The 20349-nt window shown below is 35.3% G+C and overlaps 1 protein-coding gene across 8 annotated transcripts in view; it reads right to left on the bottom strand.

Annotated features, from left to right (window-relative positions):
* Positions 1-581: 581 nt before the first annotated feature.
* The window catches only part of ADGRG6 (adhesion G protein-coupled receptor G6), a 121797-nt gene continuing 102029 nt past the window's right edge, over positions 582-20349 (bottom strand). For 5 of the 8 annotated variants that reach the window (XM_083828415.1, XM_083828397.1, XM_083828401.1 and 2 more), the window contains 7 exons: positions 19125-19252; positions 17302-17570; positions 15692-15806; positions 14310-14593; positions 10285-10386; positions 7796-7948; positions 582-3541 (listed from right to left, as the gene is read on the bottom strand). In XM_083828415.1, the coding sequence (XP_083684541.1) occupies positions 3363-3541; positions 7796-7948; positions 10285-10386; positions 14310-14593; positions 15692-15806; positions 17302-17570; positions 19125-19252 (1230 nt within the window). In that variant the 3' untranslated portion in view covers positions 582-3362. Of the gene's footprint in view, positions 3542-5904; positions 5952-7795; positions 7949-10284; positions 10387-14309; positions 14594-15691; positions 15807-17301; positions 17571-19124; positions 19253-20349 lie in introns of all 8 variants that reach the window. The other 3 variants (XM_083828400.1, XM_083828402.1, XM_083828403.1) reach the window with 1 other exon arrangement.

Below are 20349 nucleotides of genomic sequence, written 5' to 3'. Positions count from 1 at the left end.
ATGTGACACATTTCAGCAAATTTCCATGTTCTTCAAGGGTAAACATTCAAAAGTAGGCCATTAGTGTGTTACATTTAATGTTTATATATTGATGTGAATATTTAATTGATTGGCTGACTACAATATTATAACAGTGATCAGTCAAAGTATGATTACAAGTTAAATCAGTTATTGATAATGAAGGACTAAATTCAGCTGGAAAGAAACATATGAATAGAAATAACTCCTGAGTTTTCAATTATTCATTTGTATTACTTCTAAAATATTAATCCAGCATATTGTCTGTTGCCTTGATTTTCCTTTCTTGCTATGACATAACTTTTACTATAAATAAATTAACTTGCATAACTTTCTGATCATTCACTAGCTCTGGCATCAATTTAATCACAAAAAGGAAAAGTATATTCTGCAAAATGAATTCCTCTGATGAGATGGAGTTAGTCTTGCACATTTCTTTCCAACATTTTGGCTAGGCATGTACCTGCCTCACATACTTAATAAACAGAAGATTATTTTCCAGAATTCCACAGAGTAATTTTTGCCGTTAAACACTAAAAAAGAAAAAGAAAAAAAATCAATGATTCACTATTAAAAGACTTTAATTATTTGGAACACTAACATCAAGAAAGTTTACTTGAAAATGTTTCTTTCCACTTTAGTCCATCTTCAAAACTGTTACACTATATTCCACTGACTAGTATTACAAATTAAGTTGACATGTTTCCTCATACAGAACTACAGTAAATTGTTTCACAAGGTGTTTGGAAAAAAAAAAAAAAAGAAAGAATTCCCTCTTCTTTTATGATGAAACAGAAGCTTACCTTTAAAGTAACAAGAACAATCATTATAGAGCTAAATATACTTGACATATTTAACCTCATAAATAAATAAGTATATACAAGGGAGGTTACAGCATGTCAACTACAAAGTAGAAGCTTTACATTGTAGAACTGAGAGTATTCAAGAGCATCTAACTGACACAGACAGTTTAAGATTACTACATGGTAGTAAAAAAAAGAAAAATCTTAATTCAGCAACAATATAGGTAGCTGTACATTAAACTGACAGGTTACAGCTCAGCTTCAGTCTGGATACTGTGTTTTTTTTTATTTATTTATATTTTACTAATCTATTATGTTTTATTATTCCTCATTTTTTCAGGAATGTTTGGTTTTCCTTCTCTTCACTTCTGAACACCTCAATCAGGTAGAAATCTCACAGTAAGCTGCTATGTCAACACTATTATCTACAGTAGTTAAGCAAGTGGAATGATATATAAATCCAATAAATGCTTGTACATAATCTCTCCCTACATTATTTCCCTCTGTAAAGATATCAGACGACATTCAACACTATTAATAATTACATTTTAAGTGAATAAGGTTGACTTTCATTCATACCACCGTGTAAGTATTTGCAGTTAGGAGAGTGAGGTTTCATAAAGGTACATGTAAAAACAACAGTGTTTCTGGACAGAATAAAGTTAGGACATACTCCTCCTGTGAGGTGTTTGCAGCCAGGGAATATACTCCATTTGTGCGGTCACAGCATTAAATGATCTCTGCACACAAAATTGTGTGCAAAGAGCAGAGAAAGGCACAAATCCACATCCCTAATCATTGAGCATCCACCTGCTTGGCAACTGAAAAATCTCACAGCACAGCTTTCTGATCACCTTCTGAATATAGCTAATTAAATATTTGGCTAAAAATACTTGGTAAAAAAAAGTCTTTTTTTTTTTTTCAAAAAAAAAAAAAAGAAAATTTCCTTTAGGAGACATTCTCCTCCGAAAACATTATTTGATAACACCGTTGATGTTTTGGCCCATGCTTTCATAGACGTGTGCAGTAGAAGTTTTTATAAGAGCTGGCAAGGGTCTTCATGTACTTTTGGGAGACATGGTCACAAGCTAACATATCACAGATTTATAGAGCTTAGAACAAGTAAGCATTGTATGCTCTTGTCTGTTGTATGCACACACAGAACTCAGTGTAGCCATGAACACAGTATAGCTATGTGAAATTCCTTCATGTTGCCTGAACACTGTTTAAACTCTGTGCCTCCAACAACCTCAATCAAGTCAACCAATGGGGGGCAGAAGAGGGATACTGGTACTGATACTGATAATGTTATGTGCCCAGAAAGATGTTATTTATTTATTATTGGTAAATGTAGTCCGGGTTATACTAACGTTGGAGGTGTCTATACATACAGCATATCTGAAATACAGAAACTGATGAATGAATATGTGGGCTTACAAAGTATTAATCTTGTACTTGAGTTTTAGCACCATTCATCATTCTTAGATTGTAGTAGACATTATTTCCTCTGTAATATTGACTGTGTTCATTATTATAAAAGTATGTGTGGAGAGAGATCTAGGTATATACCTATATATTTATATATAGTTGAATGTTTTCTATTTTGTTTAGCAAAAAATAGCATTAAAGATGACTGCACACACTGATGCAGGCATTCTAAAACGTGTTGCAATGGGAGATGCCTCTTTTCATACATACTGTTCAATAAACTTTGAAACATAACTTTGTGTAAACTTTGGATTTACCTATGTACTTGTTCTGCACCAATGCAAATGATACCCAACACTGTATGTTTCCATAGATATCAACAGGCTTAAAATTTGCAAAAGAGTTACTAGCAACCTGCAGGTCCTTCTTAGTCTAGGTAATAAAAATGTTTCTATGTACTTTGTTACAAAATAGCCTAAACTTACAGCACATACAGTTTTGGTAAGCAAGATTTGCATGATTAGGTCTATTTAGTCAAAAATGTTTTAAAAAAAACATTTAACCCTGGTGTTAGGGCTTTATTTGTTTACAAAAAACAAAACAAAACAAAAAAACAAAACAAAACAAAAAAAAGGAACAGGCAGCATTAGACAGTCAAGAAGCAAGAATCTAACAGGTATCATAGGGAACATCCATATTCTTCAAAAGAAATAGAACACCAATAAACTGTTTGGTAAGACCCTGTCTGTACTGCATGACGTTTGATATTTTCTCCAGGAGTCAAGACTTGCTTCTGTTCAAACTATATAATTTAGAGTTATGCTTGTGGCTCTTCTTCTGTCTTAAAAAAATATTTACACAGGATTACAATTAGCTGTCCAGGTATCATGTTGGCTGGCACATATTTTAAAACAGCTCTGTATATTGATGGAAAATTGTCTTTTTCTACAACAGTAAAAAGGTAGAAAAATTGGTCCACAAATGGAAGCTGTTAATGGGATAGCATTATAAACTGAGAAAAAATACTAGGCAGGTCACATTGTAAAACATCCAGTATTCTCAATTCCAGACAGATTTTTGGCTTCATTTGGTTCAAAAAATTCAGAAGTCCAGCTAAAACTTTGTGCTGTGACTAAATGTGTCAGACATGATGATATTTTTATAGAAGTTGTCAGAGTGAGGATTGCAGTATCCCTTGACCTTGTCAATAACTTGATGGACAGGGATGATGGACGTCTGTTCTCCATCCTCTTGGGCAAATTTTGAAGATGGTTGGTCAATAAAAATATTCTCTAGAAAGAGGAAAAAGCAACAAAATGAAGTTAGGGCTTCTTAAGCAAACTCATAATTTAAGAGGTGTGTCACTCCCACATAGGTATGCCTTCAATTGTCACTACTGCTGAATGAAATTACTGCCCTAAAAGTCAGCAAGGAACTTTTTTGTTTTGCTTTTTTTTTTTTGTTTGTTTGTTTGGCATTGCTTCTTCTGAATTCTTTTCCAATACCTGGTTTTGTGAGCAGGCCTCTCAGGTCTCTCTTAAAATTATTCCAATGTTGTTTTGCCTAAAGTGCTGCTGACTTCTACTGTTCTTTAATATATTAAATTAGTATTGATGCTATGAATCTCACAAAACACTGTTAAGGAAGTGACTTCCATAACATCTGGTAAATAGCATTGCATAATAAAGTAGTGGAAAATGACAGTAAATGGATTTAATCATTTCAGAAGTTATAAGCACAGGAATAATCATGGAATGTAACATATGACCTGCATCTTAAATCAGATAACCAGAACCCAAACTGGCCTAAAGCTTGCACTTGCATAGCATAATTTTGTCTTTACCATAAAATAGGAGAGTACAGACTGAAAAACTCTGATTGCTGGATGAAAAGATGCAGGAAAAAAAAAAAAAAGCATCCTTTCATAATTCATGTGCTGTATGCCAAGGCTGGATTTAAGAGAGAAAGGAGTAAGGCAATTCCCAGCACATCTGGGAAAGTCTGCTTCAGAGGCTAACATAATTGCTGTTCAGAGAACGGTCAGTAGGTAGAGCTCATGTAGTGAGCAATGAGAAACAGAGAGCCTGTATCTCATTTTGTCAAGAACACTGTCTTAATGAGTTTTCCTATCTCTTCCACTGTAGTGAGTACAGCTGGAGTTAACTCTTGACCCAGGCAAGGTTTGGACCATCACAAGCTGATACTAAGATGGAGGATCCTGTTCAGCAATGTTTCCTACAAGTGTCATTTTTGATGGCTGTTTACCAGAGCTTAGTAAAATCACCCTCAAAAATTCCTTGGTAAAGGATTGTTTAAAAATAGCATATGATTTTAAATATGATTTCATACAAAGCTTGTTTCTTGTAGAAATAAATTATTAATAAATAATAAACAGAAAAGTAACCCACCCTTGCAGAAGTCATGATATAAAGCCATAAAAGAGACTTACAATAAAATGTGTTGCATGAAGGAGAAATGGATTGCAGAGAAAGAAATCAAAACATTTTCACTCATGAAAAAGGAATCAGGCGTGTTCAGGCATATCAGAATGATTTTTTCAAAGCACGCAAGAATGTCCACGAATTGCAGCAAATAACTCCATGTCCCATAGCAAAATTCTGTGCCTTTCAAATGCATGTATTTACTAGCCAATGGTATTACATTTTGAAGTTTTTCTACATATTGAATATCTTATTAAAAAGATGAAAAATTATTTCTTAGTCTTTAGGGAAAGTTTGTAAATTCCTTGCAAATAAGCACTTCCCCCCTACCCCCCAAGACATCACTACATTGTTAAACACTTGCTACATCCTCATGAAATTTGCTTGCATGGGAATTATGTAAATCCTTTGAAACCAGTGTTTTTGTTATTTATTTATTTATTTAAATCTGAATGGGCTTCAAATCAAAGTACAGGGTTAAAGTCCTGTTTCACTGAAGTACACAGGAGTTGTATCACCAAATTTTGTGCAGAACTAATCAAAACTTCCAATCCATGGAAGTATTATATATGGTATTTAAGTACTATCTACAACAAGTTTGCATAAGTCTCATAGACGGCAGTGCCACAAGATGATAAAGTGGTTTCTTTTGTCCACCACAAGTGTCCTAACAGGTGCTTTCCACATTCAAATATCTGTTTGCAGCACAGCTTTCAGACACCCATAGTTTGTCATTTGCATTTATTTTGGGTGACTGGATATGAAAAAATGGCTTCTAGTCATTCTAAATTCTATAATGGCCATAGACCAGAAATATTGTAGCTTATAATTCCTACAATAGCTTTTTTAAATATTCGTTTTTTTTCCTAGGACTATACTATATTGTTTTTGCTTTTTAACATATGATTTACATAAGGTTCTTCAGTGGTTAGCCACCTTTCCCTGAATACAGTACACAGGCATTAATGTTAGGACATGGTCTGTTTTCCAAAATGGCATTTTCCAAACGCTTCATGCCCCATGCAGATTGCAGACACCCAGAGTTTGAAGCACGCTTACCCTTTGATTCAGCATCAATGGCGCAAGACGCAATAGTGAGAAACAAGCAGCATTTCTGATTAGCAAAGTCCTTTGTGCCAATTAGGACATCATGCAAATGGTATCCCTCCACCCTGTTCAAACCATGCATTTGACAAAAGCAATTCTCACTTTACCTGTAATGCTCCACCACTGATGAGGAAAGGGCCTTAGAAGACATTATCTATACCACAAACACATGAATGCCTGTGTCAATTCCAGGGAGCACATTATAACCATATTAACAAGAGCTGCCAAGACATGTAGCTATTACACTATTTACCTGTAAATTAGCTAAGACATCAAACTCAGAGATTTAGCTGTATTAAAAATGAGAACCGTGTACCTTTTTTTTTCTATTACTGCAAAACTGTGAGAAGATATGTCAATATTTAAAAGCCTAACTATAGTAAAAATTCCTTTGGAGTATCACAACAAAATGCTTATTTTCAGAGTTCAGAGCAGAATGTAATAAAATTAAACAAATATTGAGAAAGCTGGTATTCCCTTAATGTCCACTAAATGATCATATTACAAGCCATGATTACATTACCAACTATAATCCCCTTTAGGAAATAATTTGCGCATGAGATTAAGCTCACCACTTTTGAAGAAAGTAAATGAACATGTTGCTAACTGTAAGCTTCTTTTAACTTAATTCTTCTTATCTGGAACTGCTTCCTTGTTTTGCTTCAAAACTGCTTTGCAAAAACTCCAGCATGAAGTTGCTTCAGTCATCAGACTGATTAAAACTTCTGAGTCCAATAAAAACATTTAAGCATATTTTTATCTTTAGCCACAATGCCAAAGGCCAGATTGATCTACCATAAATACAAATGGGAAAGAACTCTGTTGGCAAAACTGTGAATGCTCTACAGTGGCAAGGGTATGATGCTCACCTCCACTATCATAACAGACAGATCTACAGGAATGACCAAGGTAAGGAATGTGACCTGCTGCTACTAAATTAATAGTAGGGAATTCTAGAGAAAAAATGTTGTGTGCCTAACTGGAACAGGAAATGATCATCAATAAAAATAGGAAGGTATTTCCTGGAAAGTATTCTACACAACAAAAAATGAGACCTTGGGGACTTCCAGTAAATTCATAAAATTCATATTCAAAATAAAGCTTCCAAAAAGTATTTTAAAACAAGAAAATACATCTCTTTAGGTTAAATATGTTTGTAGATTTTATTTCTGCTATATTTTAGAAGAAGATTCTGTGATAATGTTATGAGACTTTATACAGTATGAAAACATGAGTTAAATACTCAGTAACAAAAAAATCTGAACAATACTTCATTAGCTATTTAAGTGGCTTTCTGAAATATTAACTGACATATAAGCAAACAGGTTTGCAAATTGTTCCAGCTCCTCTCTTTTTGAATTTGTTTAAACTGTTCTTAAAATAAGCACATTTTTGCAGCATGAGTGGAATACTGATGATGTCTTTTATTACATACACCACTAACATCTAAATAGATAGACAGTAAATACAGCATACTATTTGTAGAAGGAAAAAAACAGTGCGTACTCTGGGACCACAGTATCAATTTCCAAGTAATTCCTGTTTGTCTCTCTACCCATAAATGTGTTACAGTGAAATGGAAGCAGTTTTGCCGAGTGAATCAACTGTGAGGACTTGGATTTGGAAGACCTGATTCCTATTTCCAACTCTGCTGCTAGCTTGCACGTTACCTTGGGCAACAAATGTCATCCCTCTGTGCTTTGGTCACTATATGTTTACAATGGGAAAATAAAATGTACCTTCTTTTATTTGAAAAGGTGAAAGTGCTATTGAAAAAACTTTCATCACACCTAGTTGTTTTGTATGGGAACATACCTAGATCAAAACTATACATTGGATATTAGGTTAAGATTATTAAACAGTGACATATATATATTAAAAACCCAGTAACTACATATATATTGTTTTTCATATTAACCTTTGGGTATAAGTCTGTAGTGTACCTTAACACAAAAGTACATATTCACAGATGTACTGGGTTACAGTACAAGAACTCACCTGTATGGCTGCTTCGTTTGCAATATGTATTTGTTGTAGATTTTGATTTGGATGTTAAGTAGGTTGAATTGGAGCCAATGGAACTAGAGGATAGGGATTTCCCAAGATTATCAGAACTCTTCTTTATAATATTGGTTGCTGTCTTGCTCCAATCTAAAAATGATTGAAAAAATTTACATAAAAAATTACTATTGGCAATTGTACTAAATACCTAATTTATTCAGTCATGAACGTTTCAAGTATCAGATGCATTGCTTGATGTTGCTTACAACAAATGACCTATCCTTTTTCTGTCAGCTTCTTTGGTTCTTAAGAAATAAACTAAATATTACAACTTGATTAACTTGGCTGCTTACTACAGTTACTATTTATGACCAGTAGTTAAAATTGGCAGCCCTGTTTTTAACACTCCAACAATCATTTTTTTGGATGGCAGAACTGTAAGTAAGACTCAGATTTCCAGGAAGCAGGAGAGCAGTGAAGATATGTAACAGCATGAGGATGCCAAAGGTTCATGACCTGAACAGAGAAATCCAAAGCGATTTCCAATAGGAAAGGTAGGAACAGAAGCATTTACAGAGATCTTTTCATTTGAGGGCTTGATCTGCTGATGTAGATAACACATACTAGTGGATTTGCACTTGCTGTTATAGGGTTAGCATATTGTTGCACTATGAATAACGATGAATGATAATGGTTATTCAGTAGTTCATATTTGAATAATTTTGTCAGAACCATCAACACAATAGGCTCTTATATTGGAATAATTTCTAAAACTAAATTAAATAATTAAGACCAATAAACTTACTGAGGAAAACTGACATTGAAAATCTCATCACATGTTTACCAATACCAGTATCCTCCAGAATAAATTTATTTAACTATTGTATCATATACTTGTGGGTACGTACAGGCAGTTTCACACAGTGGTCTTACTGCTGTTACCATTCTAATTCACAGTACTACAGTGAAAATCACAAAATGGATGAGACGTCCCAACCAAAGACATGTTGCTTTAGCCTCATCTTAAATCAAGACAAAGATTTTACCCTAAATCATTGCTATAGGTTACTGTTTCTCTGATCTAGATATGACAGCGTTGCAAGGCTTTGGTTTGTTTCTTGCTTTGCTTGATCATAACATGCCCTAAAGTTCACTTCAATCAGATAAATATGCAAGATTACTTTTGTCTTATGCTTCACTGTTCTGCCTGCAGACTGTGTCAGGTTCACAAAGAATAAAACCAGCCAGTGGTGAAGCGTTGGTTAACACTTGCTGTAATGACACCACATTAAATACATCACTGACATATTTGAATCCTTCAAGTTTTTGTTTCTATCATCCCCACAAGCTGCCCAACAGCAGCATAAAAATCTGGAAATAATTTGATTCATCTGTGTTTTCCAGTTCAGGAGTTAGAGCATGAACCACATGGAAACTGAACGTATGAAATAATTTGGATGCCCGTTCAGAATGAATATGTTTTTCCTAATTTGTATTAACTCTTTGAAATCATGAGTCAGATTTTCTTACTGTAAAGTGAAAGCATAAATATTTCATAGTTTACAATGAGAATGAATCCCCTAAACAAAACAGAACAAGACAAAGCAAACTTCTTGATTGCAAAGCAGTTGCTTAAAACCTTGAAGCAATCCTTGGATGCCAAGACAGAAAGGGCACAAAAGTATTTGGAACACAGCTATAATCCAGGATAGGCTGTTTTACCTCAGTAAGCAATGAGCTTATGCCACTTTACATCACCTGTGGAGATGAACCCCAGTCATTGGGCAGGAATCATACGAACAAGAATTACATGATCCATAATCATTATATATATAGTAGCAAAGCATGATCAAGTTGCCTAAACACAGGAGTCTAACGCCATCTGAGATGGCCAAAGGTACAGGAGACTATATACAGTGACCCACTCTGAGGTGTCCAAACCAACTGTAGAAGTACTCTACGTCCGTACAGATAAAGCTGAACATCACTTCTGAAACCTAATCAGGCTAAAACAAGACTAAGGCAAAAGACCTCAGGGTATTTCTATCTGCTTTTTAAGAATTGATCCTACATCAACCTAATAGTGAAGAATTTAGTCAACATAATTTAGTCAGCAGGAGAAAAGGCATAAGATTGGTTTTGAATGACAGAATTTGAATATCTGGACATTTTTATTTATTTATTTATTTATATATATATATTTAAGGCTCCAAACGGCCTTCCAAAACCATGTGTATAGCACTACAAAATTCACCAGCTGCCTTCAGTGGAAAACTGAAAGAAGATCTGAGACTTTTTATGAAGTGATGTCTGAAAAGTCCCTTGGCAATTGCTATTGCTAAAGTGAAGTGATAGCCTATGATTAATCAATTTTTCCACATCTCTGGCTTACATTATATTATATTAAAAATAGTGTAGCAGGCTGATAACCTGGACTTTCCAGTCTACTGCAGCAAATAAGGAGGGGAGTTGTAACTTGTTTTTACCTGAATTGTCTGCCAGTCGAAATCTGCCACAACAGAGGTGTCTCCTCCATTGTTTCTGCACATTTTCTTTCATGGCACAATGGAATACAAATATAAATAAACCTATGACAAAAGAAAATAAAACATATATTTTAAATATATAAACAGATTGACTAAAGTCTGGTAACAAAAGACTATGAAGTACAAGCAAAGAAAAATCATGTCTAAGTTTTCTTATTGTCATCTATCCATATGTCTCATTTAATAGATAGGAAAAGTAATTATAGCTTTCCCCTCCTCAATCTGCTATACATATGTCTGGGATATCAGAAGAGAGAGAAGAGAGCCCATTTACTGACATTGCTGCTTCACATCCAGCTCAGTGTGGTTATTCTACTTTTTTAGCTTAGATGGAAATCATTAAAAGGTTTTGGTTTTGAACCAAATGGAAATTTTGCACCCAACAGGACGTTGCAGCCAGACTGCAGAGTAAGCACAGACAATATTTTGTTAGCCAGAAGTTATTTTATCTCCTGTTCTATACCCACAGAATTATGGGCTGTGTTCTTTCAAAACCTGAAGATTTGAAATTGACACTAAAGGGTGCCAAACAAACAAACAAACAAACACCACTTGGATTTATGTTCATCACATGCATGTACTTGAAATGACTATGAAAATGGTAAAAATATGCCCATAAGTACTAATTAGGTGTCCAGATAGTTCTTTTCTTCAAAGAAAATTGCCTGGTTTGTGCATGTAATTACAATAAAAGCGTTTAAGAATGTTTTTGTAGATTTTTTATGCAATCGTATAATCTCTATTTTCAGAACAGAAGATGGGCATCTAATATGTGATAACAAAGGCTTTGGTGGGGTGTATGGTACAATTTCATCATCCTACAGAGATACTTTGGAGCTAAATATAGCAATTGGACATTTCATGTGCTCTTGGCACTTCCCAGGCAGGCAACAGCTGTGGAATCTTCCGTCCTTCCCGGGCCTGGCCTATTCTTGTTCTACTCTTATTCCCTGGGAGACAGCCAACCCGAGGCTGAACACCTGATGGCAAATGTTACCACCAAATCCCTCATGATTATATCTTAAACATGAATAAATATTACATAATGTAGGCAAATGTGGTTAAGTGACATCCTCTAAGACTGTTCAAGATGATCATGAATAGCTCCATACGCTAATGCCTGCTATGTTTCAACTGGTAGAATGCAATGGCAGGGTATAGCTTGGAAAAACTGATCTAGAGCATAAAATTATCCTCTCTTCTCCAAAGTGCTGAGGTATAATTTTACATGAATGCTGGTCATTGAATGGCACTTGTATTTGCTTATGGCACTCAGTCCAGGCTGAGACCACCGAGGTCAGAGAAACAAAACAGCTAACTTCATTAACTTTAGAAGGTTGTGTAAAGGTTGTGTAATGAAACACTTTTTTTTTTTTTTTCCCAAGAGCTGGTGGGAGAAAAAAAAAAAAAAAAGAGAAAGGGAAGCACAATTTAAGGAAGGCAAACATACCTTAATGCATACCATATGCAAGCTCTGTTCAATTCTGGTTACTGTGTTTGCATTTAGTAAAATAGTTCGGTTTGTGCTTCACTTTTAACACAGAGTAATTCCAGTGCAATCACTAGCAGCTTTTACTTGCTGAGAGGTATGCAATTGTTTGTGCTGTAAGTACCTCCTAGGACTTCTGTGCTGCAACAAACTTACTAAATTGATGCTTAATTAAATTGAGGTGAATGTTTGGAACATTTTGAATGGTTAAAAAAGAAAATGTCTATGTCTAATGTATTACAAAATGAATGCATAGTGTTAAATACTTTGTCTTTGCCCTGTCTGGGCTTGGTTTCTGATTTTTTTTTCTCTGTATTTCATTTTTCATTAAGTTCACAATGTGCTTTAGTAACACAACTTTGGTTTTGTTTCCCATAGTCAAATCAGACCCTAGGCTTGGCTCTAGCTTGGCTCTGACTTGAAAGTATTTGGCTTGCCCAGGCATATATATGAAATGAACAGCCAAAAAACAAATGTTCCCAGATTTTTTACTTTGAGTGTCAAAGAGAGAAAAAATCATTTCCTTTGTAGATGCAATAGCAAAGTATAGTAATACCAGTAGTTGGTGCAATTTACTTTTTCATTGCCAGTGTGTAGAAAAATAGGTTTACAGAGGCTGCTGGTGTAGCTTAAAACACTGGTGCAGCTTTCACAAACTCAAGAGAGAGAACAGACAAGTTTATGGAGGGGTCAGTAAATAAAGTCATGCTAATACCAGTGCTAATACCTTTCTGCTGATAGAAAATGCTTCCTGAAGCAAACTCTTCTTTTTCCTTTGCATTATTTCATCCCGTTACTGCCAGGTCCATGTGTGCTACACCAGATATAGGTGATTTAAAATGCTCTTTTCCTTATTCCTTTAGCTTTGCCCAGCTCTTTCTGACACAGCAATATACATTTTTTCCAGGATTGTTATCTCCCTTTGCTTGATATGACCTGCCTGAACATATGCTATACCATCTTTGCTACTACAACCCATGAGAAGATCATCGCTCGTCTTCTTCCTGCATTTACTCCTCAGAGTTTTTGGTTTCATCTTCTGACCTAACTGCCTTCCAAATACTCATTTTCCATTGAACAGTGCTATTACCCCACAGAGACTTAAGCAGTGGTGGTCAACCTTGTGTGCACTCTGCACATACAAGCTTAATTGATTGTGCTGGAAATTCTGGTTAAAGAAAACTTGTTGAATTTGATCCTTGGCATGCTTTTCAGAATGTGAATCTTTTTTCATGTTCTTCCCATAATTTAATCTCTCTAGGCCCTTCTAAATTTCTAACACGGACACATTACAGCAAATACTTCATTTTGCTCCTAGGGGAGTATCAGAGTCTGCCCATTGGAAAAAAAGCCTTTAGTAAGAACACCACATACAAACATTATTTTGCCATTTTGACTAGCATTTCAGGTTGAAACTGAACCAAACCAAAAACCACAACATTATTCTCTTTCCACGAAAGCTCAATAAATCTTTTAGCTCAGTAAATAATGTCTCAACTGTAACAGATAAAATCCACACAGTGTTAGATTAAGTAATTTTTCCATTAAGGGCAGATATTTTGCTGACCCTAGGAATATATTTATTTTTTTATCTCAATATTTGTGTGGCAAAACACAAACTCCTCCAATGACATCCTTGTGTTTAGGCTTTGTATGCTGTTTTTTGTTTGTTTCTGGGCATTATTATTATTATTATTTAATCTCAGTATGTATGTGGTATAATACACACTCCTCCAATAACCTTCTTGTTTTTTTCTTAATTTTAGTTTTTCTTTATTGGTGGTACACACAGGGGTGGAGATCCTTATGTCATTTGGTACATATACAAATCAGCTCCGAGCCAAAATTCTTTTAAAAGACATCTATATAATTCTGTAATTTATAACCATTAGATTACAATTTATAGCATTTTTCAGAAGGATGAACTATGTAGAAAAATATTCAAAATTTCAGAAAAGAAAACAAAAAGAAGCTACCTACAATAGTTACTGTATTTTCATTAAAGAATCAAAGAATATCACTTATCTCTGAGCTCTCTTTCCACCTGGAAACAGGACTGGATTTTGTTTTATGAGCATTCCATGTCTTAATAAAATAGATATGAGCTTTACAAATTCCCTACAGGAATAAATTAAAGAAAGAGGCTTCCTATATTTGTTATAATCAGTGAAAGGAAATGTTGAAGGTCATACAGCATCTATCAGCAGAGATCACTGCAGACTGTTAGCTAGGAACAGCACTATTTATAATACAGTGCATTTTATTAAAAAGGCCTTGAAATGTTAATTAATTTAACAAAGACCTTCAACCTATGTGTAGTAGGTAAAATTATTCCAAAGAATGCAAAACTAACGATGTTTTAGTATCAGGGAAAGATCCAGAGAACTTGGATCACAGTTCTCTAGTCAGACCTAAGATCTCCCAGAAGAGTAATAGCTCAAATATTGTTTGTTCACAGAAAAGAAATTCAGCTTACCTTGCAATGAGTTGAAAATGGAGAAGAGGTACAGGAAGGGCAAAGTTAAGGGACCCCAAGCAAAAAAAGCAAAGCCCCATGTCATGCCCAAGAGGAAGGTCAGGCTGACCACGCTACGGAGGTTCCTCAGGATCTCTTCCTTCAGAGTCCTATTAGTTCTTTTCCCATTCCTCCCGCAGATCTGCACCATCACCACCACAAACATGGCAACATTCAAGAGAAACATGATTCCAAAGTATCCAGCACAAGTCACATAAAAGACAACTTCATTCTTGATCCAGCAGCTGAGAAAAAAAACAACAAAAAACAAAAGGAAACTATGACCATTTTTAGGTAATGCAAAATATCCTCCAATTATTTATATGACTGCAAGTAAAAGCAGCCTGTGTCTTATTCCATTGCTGCAGAGGTAAAATTTCAAGTGAAGCCTTTGTCCATTTTCTGTTTTTAAATAGGATGACGTTCAGTGGCATCTTAATACACTATAGCACATAGTAGCATCTTGTCAGAAATCTGAGTGTTGCCCCTCATTTAGGTAAAACTAATTAAAAGGAAAATCTGATCACAGATACAAGCAGTGGGAATTGCAATCTCATCATGCGACTCAGTACAAGTAGCTTCGCCACCTTTGTCAGTGTGAAGCATAGGATGATTTAATAACAGAATACTCAAGCTTGGATCTTCAGTGCCAAAATCTGAAGTTTCTGCCACTTCAGCTAAAGGAGAACTCATGGCTCTAAAGAAGAAGCAGTATGGGTAGTCCTTTGAGGTAGCCATTTGATAGTCAGTCATTTGAGAGATCTAGCTTATACCTCTAGCATCAAATGGCTACAATGATTAGCATTATACCTTAATAAAAACCCAGAATGATATTTTATTTATCATGACAAGCTTTGCCAGTCAAGGAACAGAAAATGTGGTAACAGTCATATAAAAACGTTGGTATTTGGAGTTTATTTTTTGGACATTGAGAAAAAAATGTAGAAAGCTAATGACCTACATTGACAAAGGGCTACTTTATTTACAAAGGAAATTATTTTTATTTTACTTCTTTCTTGCTCACACCTAGAATATGCAGTTTTCATTTTAAATAAACCAAAACAGGTATTTTTATTTTTGTGAAACAAAATTTATAATTATTCTTTTGTCAGAAGTGTGTTTGCACCTCACACTAGGTAATGTAGAATTCCCTCTGATTTTTCTTATGTTCTTCTTTTCCTTCAGATTCAAATAATTTAGAAGACAATTTTGTCCACTTTCCTTGTTTTATCCACCTGTGACTTTTCAAAGCAATCTGACCAATGCTTTTTTGTTCTGGTGCTGTTGGTATTTTTTTTTTTTAGATTGTAAATGCTAAATTGTAAGAGATTAAAAGTACTCACAAGTCATCTCCTCCTTGCCCGCCAGCATCTTTGCCATACAATTCTTTGCCATAAATCTGACTTGCATTAGTATTTGTGCTCGATAAAACAATTGCTATCACTAGAGCTGGCAAACCTGTAACAAGAGATAATTGTAGTTAGCTTTCAAATCCCTTAAACTTTCAAAATCACCATGCAAAGCTGAATTACGGATGTTTCCATCACTATTGCTTTAGTATAGAGTATACTGAGGTAGTTCTAGGTCAGAAAACTGTACAGAGAAATAGAGGAAAATAAATCATTTTTTCAAACTGTACCCATGATTAAAGCTTTCAAAGTACTTAATAAGCATTAGTGAATTAACCTCATAATGTTCTTTAAGTTAGGAAATGCTATTTTAATATGTGATAAGTAAGTGATAATTCTCTCAAAGCACTTGAACAAGGGTTCTCATAATAAAGTGAGAAAAAGATTAACAAACTACTAAAAATGAGATTTAGTGGAGGGATGGGATTGGGTTTTTTTTTTGGAGGGATTTTTTTCCAGAGATGCTGATGTCATTTAATTAGGCTGGGAAACCAGGGAAAATGAACTTCATTTCTCCTCTGCTTCTTTCAGCTGTAAATGTCTTCTCTTTTTCTAAAACATTACATATCCTTTACTTAAATGTGTCCAAAAAATGAAGTAAACTGTATATTTTTTATTAATATAGTAAAGGGAATATTTGGGGAAACTAACAGACAACTATGTGGATGAGGACTATGTGCAGAGAGGTTCAGCTCACACTGAACAAATGCACATTTCCTGACATGCCTTATTTTACATGCCTTATCCCTGCAATGACAAAACAGTTTCAAAGGGGAAGAGGTTAATTTGCTTTTCCTACCACTAAGTCCTTGTCTGCTTCTGAGGTTGCCAAAAAGGATGCTAGTTGCCAATGGAAAGACATCAATTATCAGCTGGACTGAGGTCAGTGCTCTAGGCATGAGGTTAATGGTTTTGTATTGTATTGTATTATTTCAAACACAATATGTGCATTCAGGAAGAAGGCACAGATTCCTGATATTAAAAAAAAAAAAAAAGAAAAGGAAGAATAAAAGCTGTGCTGCTTGAGCCTCACAGTATTACATTTTCCAATTCAGTCCTATATTGTACACTGCTTAAGGCAGGCAGGATCTCTCTGTAGTTTAAACACTGCTGAAGCATAGGAAATTTCTGATTCCACCATAGGGTTTGTATTTTTCAGCAAGGAACTTCAACCTCAGTTGAGAGCTTTTTGAAAGTCAATGCAAAGATCCCCATGGGCTTTGTAGTAACTGCAAGGGTTTCTCAATTCAATGTGTGCCATGGTTCTCTTATATGGCTGTAACATGTTGGCCTCTCTGAAAAGACCAGCGTATCCAGTCTACTGCTCCTCCTCAGGCAGAGATAGGCAGTTCTGGTGTGTTTGCATGGAGTTATCCACAGGAACTGTGGTCTTAGTGACACAGAGCACTGGCTCTATGCCGGCACCTTGGGGGGGAGGGAGGGGCAGGGGAAGAAACTATGCTGATTTTGATTTTGCTTTGCATCTTTTACATACCGTCATTTCAAATAACACACTATGTAAAAACTGCATGTACTGAACTCACCCCAGCCAATGATGCAAAACTTCAGTATATAACGCCGTATATAGGTGTTAAACACTTTAACTAGAGCAATGTACATATGAACCGCTTCTAGTCCCATCCATGTAAAGGTGGCCAGAAGAAAAAAGTGCAAAAGTACAGCAACAGCTATGCAGAGGCCGTCTATGTCAAATGATGCAATCCAACCATCAAGCAAGAAGATCAAGTTGAGAAAGAGCAGAGCTGTGCTCAAATTCATCAGAATTTTGGAGGGATAATCTCTTCGCAGCTTCCTAGTGAGAGAAATATAGATGCTTATGATTAATTGGTTTCAACTACCCAAGTTGCTTATAGTAGCTAGGTTTATCAGTTTACAAAATAAATAAAAGTACAGGGATCTCCTCTTAGCCATAAGCTATTGTGGCAACAAGACATAGAGACGTCACAGAATCACAGAATCGAAGGGGTTGGAAGGGACCTCAAAAGATCATTGGGTCCAACCCCCCTGCCAAAGCAGACTCCTTAGAGCAGGCTGCCCAGGTAGGCGTCCAGACGTGCCTTGAATATCTCCAGAGAGGGAAACTCCAGAGAGGGAGATGTCCTTCTCTGTGATATTGCTGAAGCCTTCAGCTGTATGTTCTAGGGGAAAGCCATCACTTGTTTGGGTTCTTAATGAACTACTTTACTGCCAAAATATTTTAGCAGCTGATTTATTATTTATTATTATTAAACTTTCAAATTAAATATAATACAATGCAGTTTGTACCTGAAACAAGAACTGAAGAGACTTAAAAGAAATCTTTCAAAATATAACTGTCCAGAAGATCATCTCTGATCAATTTATATATTAATGTTTGGTTACTTTTTGGAAGATATTGTCCAGTGCTTGCTGTTATTTTCTCTTCCTTCCTTCCTTCCTTCCTTCCTTCCTTCCTTCCTTCCTTCCTTCCTTCCTTCCTTCCTTCCTTCCTTCCTTCCTTCCTTCCTTCCTTCCTTCCTTCCTTCCTTCCTTCCTTCCTTCCTTATCTTAGGAAGACTGAAGATCAACTTAATTTTCTTTTCTAATTGATACACATTGAAATCTATGAACTGAGGGGCAACTTCAGCCATCTTGGACCAAAATATTATACCATAGGTAATGCAACAGGAATGCAATAATTAGAGGTATCTAGAACTATTTCTGAAGATCTCAGAAGCCTCCCTTTTCTTCCCCCCTTGGAAAGTATCCTTTAGCAGCTACTCTGTTTTGTCCTGCTCCAGGCAGAATTGTTCCTCTGTGTTGATGTGATTCTTTTCACTGTTCACAGAACTGTGTCATTTCAAAACGTTTTCATTCACTTGAATCCCTTGTTGAAATTATTGTAAAACTTCACAAATTAGCTTCATTTTATTTCGCTTCTCCACTTCCTTCTGAAGGGCTCCAGAATGTAATTGTTCAAGTCAGAAATTTTTCTTTTTTATTCAGGACCTACTATGCTCACACAGGCAGGTTTGATTTGGTTTTGTTCTTACAAAAAGCCCGGCTGTGGATTTTATAACACATATCTGATACGGTAGATGTCATACACCCCAAAGAGAAAATTTTGTGATGTATTAGCCTTGTTGCCTGGTCTCAGCAGCACAACACATTAAAAACAAGAGGAGAGAGTCTGAACTTATATGCCCTTGAAAAAAAGTTTCTACTTATACCATTGTGCCCGGGATTCTGCAGTTTTGTGTTTTTTTTTTTTTTTTGTAAATATACATTTCCCTTCCAAGGCAAATAAAACACGCCAACCATCTAGCTATTTTGTTCATCACAGAGAGGTACTTCCTTTGTGACTTTTTCTGACAGAACCAATACTTACTCAAATGCAATATATGTCAGAAGAGTTGCAGCTGAAAATATAGCAGATATCCCACAGCCTATGTAAGTGATGAAAGTGAGGATCTTGGTATTCTGTGGGTCTATTTCTGTAGTGGTTCGCTGAAGGTCCTATGTGAGACAGGAGGAAGATGTAACAGTTACAGCAAACTCCTTTTTTCATGAGCACAACATTCTTGGTTGGTAATTACACAAGTAAAACTCAAAAACACTGGCAATAACACTATAACCCTGACATTAGGGTTCATGTTTATCAAGTATATTTAGTTTATAGTTGTTACACCTCTCACTTCCTTCCCATAGCTCTTGAAAACATTGTGCTGTAAGTATTATAACTGCTGGGTTAAGCAGATAGACAGAGCCTGATGCTGATCCTTATAATTCAGTACTAGGAATTCAAATGTCCTCCTGTGGAAAAAATTTCCCTCTTCAAACTTTTTAGTTCAGTTACTTATAGACATCTCTTTTTAAGAAGATATTTATGTTGAATATGTATTGAAAATAAAATTTAAAAATATTCATAATGAAATATGCAGAATTCTGGGGAGTTTCTGACATCACTTCTTGTTATTAAAAGTTCGTGAGTCAATGTAGCTAATCATCTATGGGTGAAAGCAAGGGCAAGATATTGCTCTTCATTTTTATAGTCTGTCCTGCAAGCTACAGTTATAAATGTTGGTCAGAAAAATAGTGACAAAGACAACATTTCAAAAACAAACAAACAACCCAAAACTGGAAATGAAGCAGGAACATCTTGAGGATTTTTTTTCCAGTTTTCTCTCCAAATGTAATTGCCACATAGTACTGTCTGAGAATAAATGCCAGTGTTATTTCCTTATTTAAGGAAAAGAAATAATGAGAATGTTTGGATCTATATTACTGTGGAGTAAATATGAGCAAATACTAGCATATAATGGTGTCTATTCTACAATCAGTATGACTATTATCCCAAGCGAAATCGTCTAGCAAAAAAACACCAACAAAAGGCTACAAAACCTGCCATTCTTCATAGAAAAATGAAGGAGCTGTATGCAGTTTTTTACACCCTGTCCCAACCTTATATATATAAAGAGAGTGTTATCTGAAAGCAATTTAATATCTAAGTGAAAGTCAGAAAAGATTATTGAAGTGGAAAAGCAATTAAAACAGTCAAAAATGTGTAAAAAATCTATTGGAACACAGCCCAAATTCAAAGAACTTTTGCCTTA

The sequence above is a fragment of the Anser anser genome, assembly GCF_964211835.1.
Source record: "Anser anser genome assembly, chromosome: 3".
In the NCBI taxonomy this organism is placed as follows: Eukaryota; Metazoa; Chordata; class Aves; order Anseriformes; family Anatidae; genus Anser; species Anser anser.
Note: the sequence above shows the minus strand (reverse complement) of the source record. Positions and strands in the feature narration are given on the sequence as shown.